Below are 11,529 nucleotides of genomic sequence, written 5' to 3'. Positions count from 1 at the left end.
TGAAGTGATGGGACCAGATGCCATGATCTTAGTTTTCTGAATGTTGAACTTTAAGCCAACTTTTTCACTCTCCCCTTTCACTTTCATCAAAACCAATGCAAAGTATTTTTTCCTTGGATTAAACACACACACACACACACACATATATACATATATTTTAATATTTATTTATTCATTTGGTTGTTCTGAGTCTTCGGCTTCCCATGTGACAGTTATGGTAAAGAACCTGCCAGTGCAGGAGACATGAGAGATACCTGTTTGTCTCTGGGTTGGGAAGATCCCCTACAAGAGGCCATGGCAATCCACTCCAGTATTTTTCCCTGGAGAATCCCATGGACAGAGGAGCAGGCAAAACTGGACACCACTGAAGTGACTTAGCACGCATGCTGCGTCTAAGTTGTACCATACAGCATCTTTAGTTGCAACATGAGAACTCTTATTTGGCAGCATGCGGGAGATACTGTAATACTCTTTTACTGAGGTAGAAAAATGTAGAATTAATAACACTGGAGTTAGACTGCTTTCAAATCCCAGTTCAAAACTCAAAACATGTGACCTTAGGCAGGTGACAGAACTCTTGCCTTACCTCTGTAATCTCTAGCACTATGGTAAGGGTACACACACACTGCTTACAGCAATGCCTGGCATATATCAAACTCTCGAGAAGTTATTAAATTTTTTAAAATATAAACTTTAATGAACAAAATGTTGTGAAAAATAATTTTCACTTTCATTTTGCTTATAGAGAGTAGTTTCTATGCAAGGAACATCACAACATTTTCTTTATCACTTTATGGAAAACAATCTCAAAAAAAAAGTTGCAAGTACAATTTAAAAAAAAAATTCAAAGTATGTAAAAAAAAATTTTCTCCCCAAACTACTTGACAGTAAGTTGCAGACATGTTGCCACATCATACCAAACAAGAACATTATCCTACAGACAAATACCACAGTAAAATCATGAAGGCCATTAAATTAATCCAGAAACACAATCCTCATAGGTTAGTCAAGGACATCACCATTAGTCTTAGTATGCCCATTTAAGCAAAAGAATCAAGTTCAGACTCACATGTTATTTAAATCTCATTCTACAAGAAAAATGCAATCCTGTGTTTCTCCTCTGCTGTCAACACCGGATCACTACTTCACTTCTGACGCCATAGTGTATGGGGATTTTCCCCACAATATCTGATAACAGCTGGTTGTCCTACAATTTAACTCAATTCTCACCTTATCTACCTGGAGATAGCATCAGCTCCCACAGGTTAAGGGCTCAGCCCAGCACCCCTCTCAACCCTCCACCCCTACCCCCCCCACACACTCCCACCCCCCGCCTCCCCACCCCCACCTCCACATACTTTAGATGCCAATAGCAAGCATAGATTGTTACCTATGTTTCTGACCAACTGGCTATACATTGAAGGTTCCCACAAATGCTTCCTTGAGGTCCATTAGTTTGCTGGAGCAGCTCACAGAACTCAACAAAACATTTGCTCACTAGATTATCAGTTTATTGTAAAAGGATATCACTCAGGAATAGCAGATGGAAGAGCTGCATAGAGCAAGGTATGCGGGAAGGAATGCAGAGCTTCCAAGATCTGTGTGTCTGCGTCCCAGCACTTCCTTGTGTTCTCTCTACACCCCATTCTTTCAGGTTTTTATGGAGGCTTCATTACACAGGCATGATTGATTAAATCATTGGCCATTGTTGATTGAAGTCAATGTCCTTTCCCCTCCCCAGATGTCTGGAGTGGGAGGGGTCTAAAAGTCCTTAGACCCCTCCCTCTAATCAGGTTTGGTTCCCCTGGCAACTGCCAACCTTAGGTTATCTAAGGGCTTCCCAAAAGCCAGTTTATTAACATAAACTCCCATGTGGTTGAATGGGGTTTGTTATGAAAACAAAAGATCTCCATTTCACTTGTATATATTCTGAGGCTGGTTGAGGAACTGAGTGAGTGAAGTGAGTGAAAGTCGTCGCTCAGTGTGACCCTGTAGACTATACAGTCCATGGGATTCTCCAGGCCAGAATACTGGAGTGGGTAGCCTTTCCCTTCTCCAGGGGATCTTCCCAACCCAGGGATCGAACCCAGGTCACCTTCATTGCAGGCGACTCTTTACCAGCTAAGCTATCAGGGAAGCCCTATCAGCAACTGAGGACAAAAGTAAATATTATAACCAAAGATGCCCCTGTGGCTCTTATATAAGAAATTAAAGATCCCCTGGAGAAGGGAGTGGCTACTCACTCCAGTATTCTTGCCTGGGGAATTCCATGAACAGAGGAGCCTAGTGGGCTACCATCCAACGGGTCACAAACAGTCAGACACAACTTAGCAACTAACAGTTTCACTTTCATAAGAATTTTAGGAGGTATATGCCAGGAATGGTGAACAAAGATCATATATATATTTCTTCTTATCAGTCACAGTGAAAGTGAAAGTCACTCAGTTGTGTCCGACTCTTTGCAACCCTATGGACTATATAGTCCATGGCATTCTCTAGGTCAGAATACTGGAGTGGGTAGCCTTTCCCTTCTCCAGGCGATCTTCCTAACCCAGGGATTAAACCTAGGTCTCCTGCATTGCGGGTGGATTCTTTACCAGCTGAGCTGCAAGGAAAGCGCATAAATCATAGTATCACACCCCTTTTATGTGAAACAGTTCCCCAGTCTCTCCTTGACTATCATGACCTTGACAATCTTAAAGATTACAGGCCAGGTATTCTATAAAACATTATTTAGTTTTGTTATGTCTCATGTTTCTTTACGACTGAATCAGATTATCCATTTTTAGCAGAAATACCACATAAGTGATGAGTTTTTCTCACTACATCCAATCTGGTGGTACATGATTTCAATTTCATGATACTCACTTTGATCATTTGATTAAGGTGGACTGTCAGGGTTTTACACTGTAAAGTTACTCTTTTTCCATACTTTGAGATTATCATTAATGAAAAAATTGAACAATCTAAGAAGGAAATGGAAAATTTAATCCAAGTCAGTTATAAGGATTGGCTTTATCCAATTATAAATTGGATTATAAGGATTATAATCTGGGAAAGTGAAAGTGAAGTCACTCAGTGATGTCCGACTCTTTTCGACCCCATGGACTGCAGCCTACCAGGCTCCTCCGTCCATGGAATTTTCCAGGCAAGAGTACTGGAGTGGGTTGCCATTTCCTTCTCCAGGGGATCTTCCTGACTCAGGGATTGAACACGGGTCTCCTGCATTGCTCCTAAAACCTTTGAGAACTGTTCCATCTATTAGAGGTCAAATTCAGAGGGCTATATATTAAATAATGTGTTATGACAGCTTACACAATCCAGATGGAAGTTTGGCATTTAAGAGACTGAATGAAAGTACCTTTCATTTTCCCCCATCCACAAAGAGGACCTAAGAAAATTTGTTGAGAGTCTACCGTGTTCGGTTTGTGCCCGATCGAAGCAAGGTCACAGGCCATCATGGCCCCTTACAAGATTAAGAAGAAAGGTTATCTTCTAAGGAGTTGTGACACTAGATTAAGTTAAGAGGAATTTTTATCTCCTAAAGCTTACTCCTTGGAAGAAAAGTTATGAGCAACCTAGATAGCATATTCAAAAGCAGAGACATTACTTTGCCAACAAACGTCCGTCCAGTCAAGGCTATGGTTTTTCCAGTAGTCATGTATGGATGTGAGAGTTGAACTGTGAAGACAGCTGAGTGCCAAAGAATTGATGCTTTTGAACTGTGGTGTTGGAGAAGACTCTTGAGAGTCCCTTGGACTGCAAGGAGATCCAACCAGTCCATTCTGAAGGAGATCAGCCATGGGTGTTCTTTGGAAGGAATGATACTAAAGCTAAAACTCCAGTACTTTGGCCACCTTGTGAGAAGAGTTGACTCACTGGAAAGAGACTGATGCTGGGAGGGATTGGGGGCAGGAGGAGAAGGGGACGATAGAGGATGAGATGGCTGGTTGGCATCACCGACTCAATGGACGTGAGTTTGAGTGAACTCTGGGAGTTGGTGATGGACAGGGAGGCCTGGCATGCTGCGATTCATGCAGTCGCAAAGAGTCGGACAGGACTGAGTGACTGAATTGAACTGAACTGAACTGAACTGAAAGAGACAACAATTAATGTAAGGGCAAAATACACTTTAAAAGGGGGAGGGAGGAGGCCTACATAAACAAAGAACATTTTGTTTAAATTTTTCTTATCTTGCTATTAAAAAAGAATAAAAAAAGAAAAAAAAAAGGCTTCCCTAGTGGCTCAGATGATAAAGAATCTGCCTGCAATTTGGGAAACCCAGGTTCATTTCCTGGGTTGGGAAGATTCCCCCAGAGAAAGGAATGGTTACCCACTCCAATATCCTTGCCTGGAGAATTCCATGGATAGAGGAGCCTGATGGGCTCAACTATCAACTAACGCTTTCACTTTGCCATAAAACAGACATTTTATTTCATCACCATGTAAATATCATTTTCCTAATGAGACATTTGTTATACCAATAAAAACTCATGAATACCTATCTTTTATTTAGTGGGCAATAGGCCATTCTATCATTCATTTTGATGTTCAAGTTCCCCCAGATTGAGCCAGTCAGAGTCCTTTCAAATTGGCTTCTGTGTCCCTTTGACATCTTTCTTCATTTTTTTTTTTTTTTTTGAGTACTTCTTTACTTTCTGGCACAGCTAAAGGTCCTAGGATCATCCTGTACTTTTTCTGGCCCAACTTTGATCAGTCACTTAGCCAAAGAATCCTGGTGAAACCATGCATCTCAGGTTGGGACTTGAACCCATGGGTTTTTCATTGAGATCACACACCTAGTCTCAGGGTTTAACGAAGTTCAGGTTCTTGATGTCTCATCACAGAAAATTCAGTGAGAGACAAAGTTATAGGTAGGAAGTGGATTTATTTAGAGAGAAACACACTCCATAGACAAGAATGTGGGCCATCTCAGAAGGCAAGAGAGGCCCCAAGGTATGGGGTTGTCAGTTTTCAGGCGTGAGTGTTCAGTTGTGTCCAACTCTTTTGCAATCCCATGGTCTGTAGCCCACCAGGTTCCTCTGTCCACGGGATTTTTCAGTCTGGGTTTCAGTTGGGTTGCAGTCCTATCGGAGTTGTGCAGTTTTCAAATCTGCTCTTGAGCTGGCAGCAAGAGTGGCATTTCTAAAACGTGAATCAGATCATGTCACTCCCCTTGCTTAGATCCTTCAGTGTATGTGCCTCAAGCAAAGTCAGACTCCGCTGGGGCTACAACACCTGGCAGGTCTGGCCCCTGCCAGAATCTCCCTCTGACTTCATTCTGTGCCATCAGGCTGGATTAAAACTCCAGAAACTCTGAGCACCTAAAAGACAGTGCCACTTCTGCCATATGAAATTACACATAAAAGCAACATGAAATTGTAAAAGAGATTAAACAAGGTCTTTGATTTTCTCTTATTTTTGAAATAACAATTTCTTTCCAAAAGTGTTCTCCTCTTCCTCCACTCTGGCTGCCTCTCTCTGCCTACTCCCACCTGGCCTTCCTTTTAGCTCCTTTGGGCTGTTCCTTCTGTCCAAATTGCTCCTCTGCTCTCACTAGCCTCTTTTGCCCAGTTAACTCCTACTCATCCTTCAGACCTCACTGTAAAAGTCATTTCCCAAAGAAAGCTTTCTGTGGGGACTTTGGCTAAATCAGCCCCCTGGGTTAGATTCACTTGGATCCAGTGTGTGTCACCCAGGGCTGGCCTATAAATTCACCAGCTCATGTGCTCTCAGTTGGTACAAATATAGTCTGTGACAGTGTGAAAACCACTGGAACCTAGAAGAAGCACTAGTCTCAGGGGCAAGAGGTTTGAGTCTTTGTCTCAGCTTTGCTACAAATTTCAAGTAACCTTGGACAAGCTCATTTCCTCTTTCTGGGGCTGTGTCCAGTGGGGGAGGTATGAGGCCCCCTGTCATCCAAACATTCACTTCCTCAAGCATTCAGGCATTTAATGATTTTATTTAGGCAGTCATTTGCTCACTGAAGCTGATGGAGCCCCTGCGTCAGGATGCTGGGGTTATAGAATGAAATCAAGAACAAGAGTCCAGGGTGGAATGGGCTAAACAAATAGAAATCTCTCAGTATATGACCAGGCACATGAACACCTGCACTAAGAGAGGTCAGGCAGCTGCTGTGGGAACCTAGAGGAGGTAGCCATTATTAGCTTACATCCAGGAAGCCTCTTTGGAGAAAATGACCTTGAAGGGTTGAGAAAGGAGGAGAAATGCTGCCCGGGGACTTGCATTTCAGGTTTGTTGGGTGTGTACAGGCTCTTTGGGGAATGACCTCTTTGTTTTACAATTCTCCCCTGACTTTCTGCAAGAGTCTTGCTCTTCTAGTCCTTCCCCTTCAAAGCTGCATCTCCAAGGCTGCCTGAGGATCTTTCTAAACAACTTCCTGTTGCCTAAGATTAAACTCAAGTTCTTTAGCCTGGAGGTCAGGTTCTTTTCACCTGGCCCACCTTCCTTTTCTAGCCTGTCCTCCTCCGGGCAGCTTTGGCTTCAGCCGTGCTTGACTGTGCAAATGCTGTCTTCTGCCCCAGGGCCTTTGCTCACTTCCTTCAGCCTAGAATGCTCTTTCTCCTGTAGAAAGCCTTCCTGCACAACACATTGCAGTTAGCAATGTCCTCTTCTGTGCTTCCATTATACTTTATCATCTCAATGATTGCACTTGCCATTTTGTGCTGAAATTATCTGTAAACTCCCTGCAGTGAGGGATTCTATTTGCATGGTTTCTGTCAATGTAGTAACAAGGCTGGACACCTGGTAAAGGTTTGGTCCTTGACTAAATAAGTAAGTGAATGGAAGAGAGATGACTCTGTTGAAAGGAAGGGGATAGATTTAATTTAATTAGATTCAAGACATAGAAATACCAATCTGCTCCGTCTTGCACTTATTTACCTAATGCATCACACCCAGGAGATCTGTAGAATGAAGAGGGTGGAGGAAGAGGGTGCAAAGTATATTGGGACAAGTTTGGCTTTTTGGTTCTACAAACTGACATTTTGATTTTAGTACCCAACATGGTACTAATTGGTTGTTAAAACAGGAGCCATCCCTGAACCAAATGGCTCTAATCATCTGTTGTTTACCTATCAAACTTCTAATCAACCTTTAAGACCTTTGTGAAGCCTGCTCTGACCTTGCCCACCAGCCCCTGTAGAGCCTGTTAGTCCATTACCACTTGACCTTGATGTTTCTTCTACCATAGCATGTATATTGTATTTGGCCATCTTTTAAATTCATGCTCATTATACTTGAATACTTGTTTCTCTACTATATAACACTATAAATAACACTCTATAAATATTATACTAACTCGATTCTAAGTGAGTAAAAATATTTTAAGGTTGAAGCAAGTACAGCCATATGATGGAGTAAGACCCAAAATAATACAAGAGTCTTTAGAATGAATAGTCCACATAAAAGTAATGATAGGCAGCATTTACTGAACACGTACTCAGCAGGCTATTTCAGTTTTCTGCCATGTTCCTAGGGGTGAGTGCCAGCTCTCCTGGGGTTTGTGGCATGTAGATGGAAACGTCTGTGAAGGGTTATTTACTTCAGTTCTGTATTTCCGGTATCCAGTAATTTGCCTCATGTAGAGTAAAGGCTAGTGGAAAATCACTCCTGCTCTCTCTACTGAAACATTCTTTCGTCCCTCCCTGCTTGTGAACTCTTACTGGACCTCCAATACCCAGGTTAAATGTTATCTCACCTGTGAAATCTGAGTGTCTTTTCTGGCTCCCACATTCCCTTCTCAGACCCAACACTAAGCCCTTGATTTGGGGCTTCTGGCTTCTAGAACTGTGAAAGAATAACTTTCTGTCATTTTCAGCTACCCAGTTTGTAGTAATTGGATACATCAGCTTTAGGAAACTAATATAGCTTGGAAACAGACAAATGTCTTCTATGAACTTCCAGCAGATGGTGGAACCTGATGAGATTTGGGATTTCTCAAGTTACTACCGTCTCAACAAACACCTGACTGCATGAACCGGAGACAGTGTGACATATATTAGCCATCTCTGGGATCAGATCCAAAGTGTCTTCAGGCAACATTACCATACATTCTATAGTTGTTAAAAAGGAAAAACAATATGAACATTCCCCCCAAATACCCTTGAAAGATAGCATGCTTATTAAATATTTTTAGTGCAGTTTTTATATGCCAGGTCCTGCACTGGGCACTATGTCTACAGTGGCTTATTTACTCCTCAGAGCAACCTTGTTACTATTTTACAAGTGGGAAAACTAAAATTGAGAAAGGGAACTGGCTTACCTAGGAACATAGCGCTGGAAGAGCCAGGATTCTGAGTTTCTGATTCCTGTTGTGTCTGAGCCTAAAATGCTCTGTTCTTTCTGCTGTATCAGTCAGGGTGTTGGAGAAATTCGCAAAGGAGGTAAAAGGTCATTATTCTGAAGAATGACTCGATATTTATTATAGAAGCAATTCTATAGATGCTATCATCATAATCCAAGGAGGTCTTCACGGAAGAGGTGTCATTTAAATTGTGCCTTCGCTTCAAAAACACATGTCCTGATTCTCTGCGAGGTACTGGGAATCCAGAAATGAATCAGAGAAGGTTCTTTTGCTTGAGAAATTAGCAGTGTGTGTTTGCGGGAAGGATATGTGTGACTGTCCAAGTGTATTAGACTTATTAAAATACAATTGAATGCAATAGAATAATCAGGAACGTGGTAGAGGCAAGTTTTCTAACGCAGGGTCCCAGAGTGAGTCTGAGAAGCCTTTTGGGATCCCAACACAAGATGAAATTTGATGGCTAAATAAGCATTAGTCAGGAGGAGCCAAGTACATAGCAAAGGCCTTCCAGGGAAAGCATAAACAACCCACTCACAGAAGTGAAACAGCATTCTGAGTGCCTGCCTCATCCTACCAGTTAGTGGAGTATGCAGAGGGGCGGGGACTTATGGGTTGGAATTGGTCGTGGGTGGAGCTGGCGGCATTGCCCGACAAGTTTCTGGTCTCAGGGCATCCTGCGTGGTGGCTTTCTGCCGAACCATAAAGTATTCGTTTTCAATCCTCACACGTTGGCGGAAGTCCCTAGGAAAAGACTGTCCAGGGAATGTTCAACTACAGACAGACAGACCATCGCGCCCCAGCTGGCGCCAAATGGGTCCCCGCCCTCCTAGGGAGGCCGGTTACCATGGCAACTAGGTTAGGGCGGAAGTGGCTCCAAAACTGACTCTCACTAATCAGGTGACTCTCCTGCCTCCTGCACGTGACACTGGAGTCCAGGCGCCGGTCTACCTAGACGGACTCCGCCCCTCTTTTCCTTTACTGACAACTGACGGCGAACTCGAGCAATGGTCCTTGCGGCTCCTCTAGGAGACCCCGCCCTGTGGTAGTGAAAGAGCCAATTAGACTGGGGAAAAAAGAAGCAACGCCCTAGGTTTCACCCCGGTTTGACAGACGCAATTTAGGCCATCCCCGGGTCCCTCCGCCCCCTGTCTATTTCTGCTGGCGACGGACAAATCTTCTGCCCAATAGCGCGTCCTCTTTTTGTGGTTTGGTCCCACCCCCATGGAAGCTGAACCAATGGGCAAGCCAGGTCTCAGCGGGTGGTGGGGGTTGCACTGCGGTAATATTGCTCTTCCTTAGCCAGCGGTGGCGGCTGGAGGTGGGGTAGAACGGTCCTGCCTCTAGGTTGGTCGGTTCCTGGGCTGCAGGGTCTCGGCGGGTCGTGACTCGGCGGTTGTGGCGGATGCCGGAGGAGCGTCGGTCCCGCCGCTTGGCGGCCCCTGGGTCAAGATGAACGCTTCAGCGTCGGTCGGGGGCCCACTCCCCCCGCCGCCCACGGGCCCGGCCGCCGCGCTGCCTCCAGGTTCTGCCGCGCGGGCCCTGCATGTGGAGCTGCCGTCTCAGCAGGTAACCCCGCGAGCTCGCGGCGCTCTGTAGGGGCCGGGAGGAGGCCCATGAGGGATCTCCGTGGGCCGCAGGCTGACCCAGTGCCAGCCGGGAGACCGGGAGAATTGGCCGGGGAGAACTCCGAGGACTGAGGACGGCTGTCCGGAGGTCTTGGGAGGGGAGGGATCCAGGGATGGCCGAATCTCTGGGGGATCTTCGAGTCCCAGGAGACATCCCGTTACAGGAGATGGGTTGGGAAGAGACGGGAAGGGACTCCCCGGGCCCCGCCTCTCCCCCCGTAGGGAGCTGGGGATTCCCTGGCGCAGACCCTCCGCTTTATCCCTCTTGGGAAGGGACCCGGGGAAGCCCTGGTATCCCAGGAGAGATGGGGAAAGCGCTTTTTCATTTTTAACTCATTCACTTGCTGACAAACCGATTGGTGCTCTCTCCTGCGGGAGAAATGAGGTTTCCCGCATTTGCTTTTAATCTCTCCTTATTATGATGTACTCCTATAAACTTCTCAAGAAAAATCCTTTGGGATTTCGGCTTTCCTTCCTATTCTTCGACCCGCCAAAGAAGGCACTTTAGTAATTTGAAAGGTGCTGCTACATTCCTTCAAAAGAGTGTGGAAGAAAGAACATTTAACGTACAGTACATATTCACGTCTTCCCCATCCTTTACCAAGGCGTGCAGAGCTTCTTGGATCCAACTTGGATCCACACTGTAAGCAGATAATAAAGAGAGAACACCGAGTTTGGGCACCTGACAAAACTCTTTGTATCACAGATTTATCTGTAGAGTACGTCTTTCCCCTGCCTTCTTGCTATCCCCCAGGAAGAGACTTTGCAGGAAGTTTTGCATTTAAGAGACTGAACGAAAGTACCTTTCATTTTCCCCCATCCACAAAGAGGACCTAAGAAAAAGAGCCAGTTGTTGAGAGTCTACCGTGTTGGGTTTGTGCCAAGTGCTCAGCTGGCTGGGAGTTGATTCAATCTCCCAACTCTGGGAGGTGGCTATTTTTTATTAGCTCCGTTTTGTAATTCTGGAGACAGAGACTTAAATATGTAAAATCGCCTGGCCAAAGCCTTGCAGTTAGTAATTGGTGAGGCTGGGTTTCAGAATCCAGCCTCTGACTGTAGTCCCTGCACGTGGTTGTTGTGCTGCAGACTTGAGCAATCTTTTCTCCACTGTTTTCACGTGGGACAGAGTACTTTCCTCCACACCCTTCCACCAACTTCCCATCCCTGCCTTAGGAAAGAGTCAGACAGGAGAGAACAGAGGTTGGGGGCAGAGGGTGGACTGGAGATGGGCTGGATTTGAATACAGGGAAGTGTGGGGATGTGGAGGCTGCTAAAGGGCAAGAAAGGTGGAGATCCGAGCTACAGCGGTGGCCGTGGAGCTGAGTTGTTTGCAGAAGCAAGGGCTTTTAGTGCGGTGGGAGAGAGGATTTGAGATACTGGGAAAGCATGGGCCCTGGTTTTGTGGTGCTGTTGGGAAAGAAGTGTGTGGAGAATATGAATATGAGGGTAGTGAAGTTTGGATTGTATTTAACAAGGTTTCTGGGGGAGAGGGAGACTAGCCTCTGGAATGAGCATTAATGTGAATTTTCGTGTGTGTCTGTGTGTGTGTGTGTTGGTGGATTGTGAGAGTGGATAGTG

General features: G+C 45.0%; 1 protein-coding gene across 2 annotated transcripts in view; it reads left to right on the top strand.

The window, feature by feature from the left end:
• The window catches only part of UVRAG (UV radiation resistance associated), a 320,457-nt gene continuing 318,516 nt past the window's right edge, over nucleotides 9,589-11,529 (top strand). The window contains exon 1 of one of the 2 annotated variants that reach the window (XM_018059329.1): nucleotides 9,589-9,892. In XM_018059329.1, coding sequence (XP_017914818.1) covers nucleotides 9,776-9,892 — 117 coding nt within the window. In that variant the 5' untranslated portion in view covers nucleotides 9,589-9,775. The remainder of the gene's footprint in view (nucleotides 9,893-11,529) is intronic. The other variant, XM_018059330.1, reaches the window with a different exon arrangement.

Source organism: Capra hircus, chromosome 15 (genome assembly GCF_001704415.2).
Source record: "Capra hircus breed San Clemente chromosome 15, ASM170441v1, whole genome shotgun sequence".
NCBI classification, from domain to species: domain Eukaryota; kingdom Metazoa; phylum Chordata; class Mammalia; order Artiodactyla; family Bovidae; genus Capra; species Capra hircus.
Note: the sequence above shows the minus strand (reverse complement) of the source record. Positions and strands in the feature narration are given on the sequence as shown.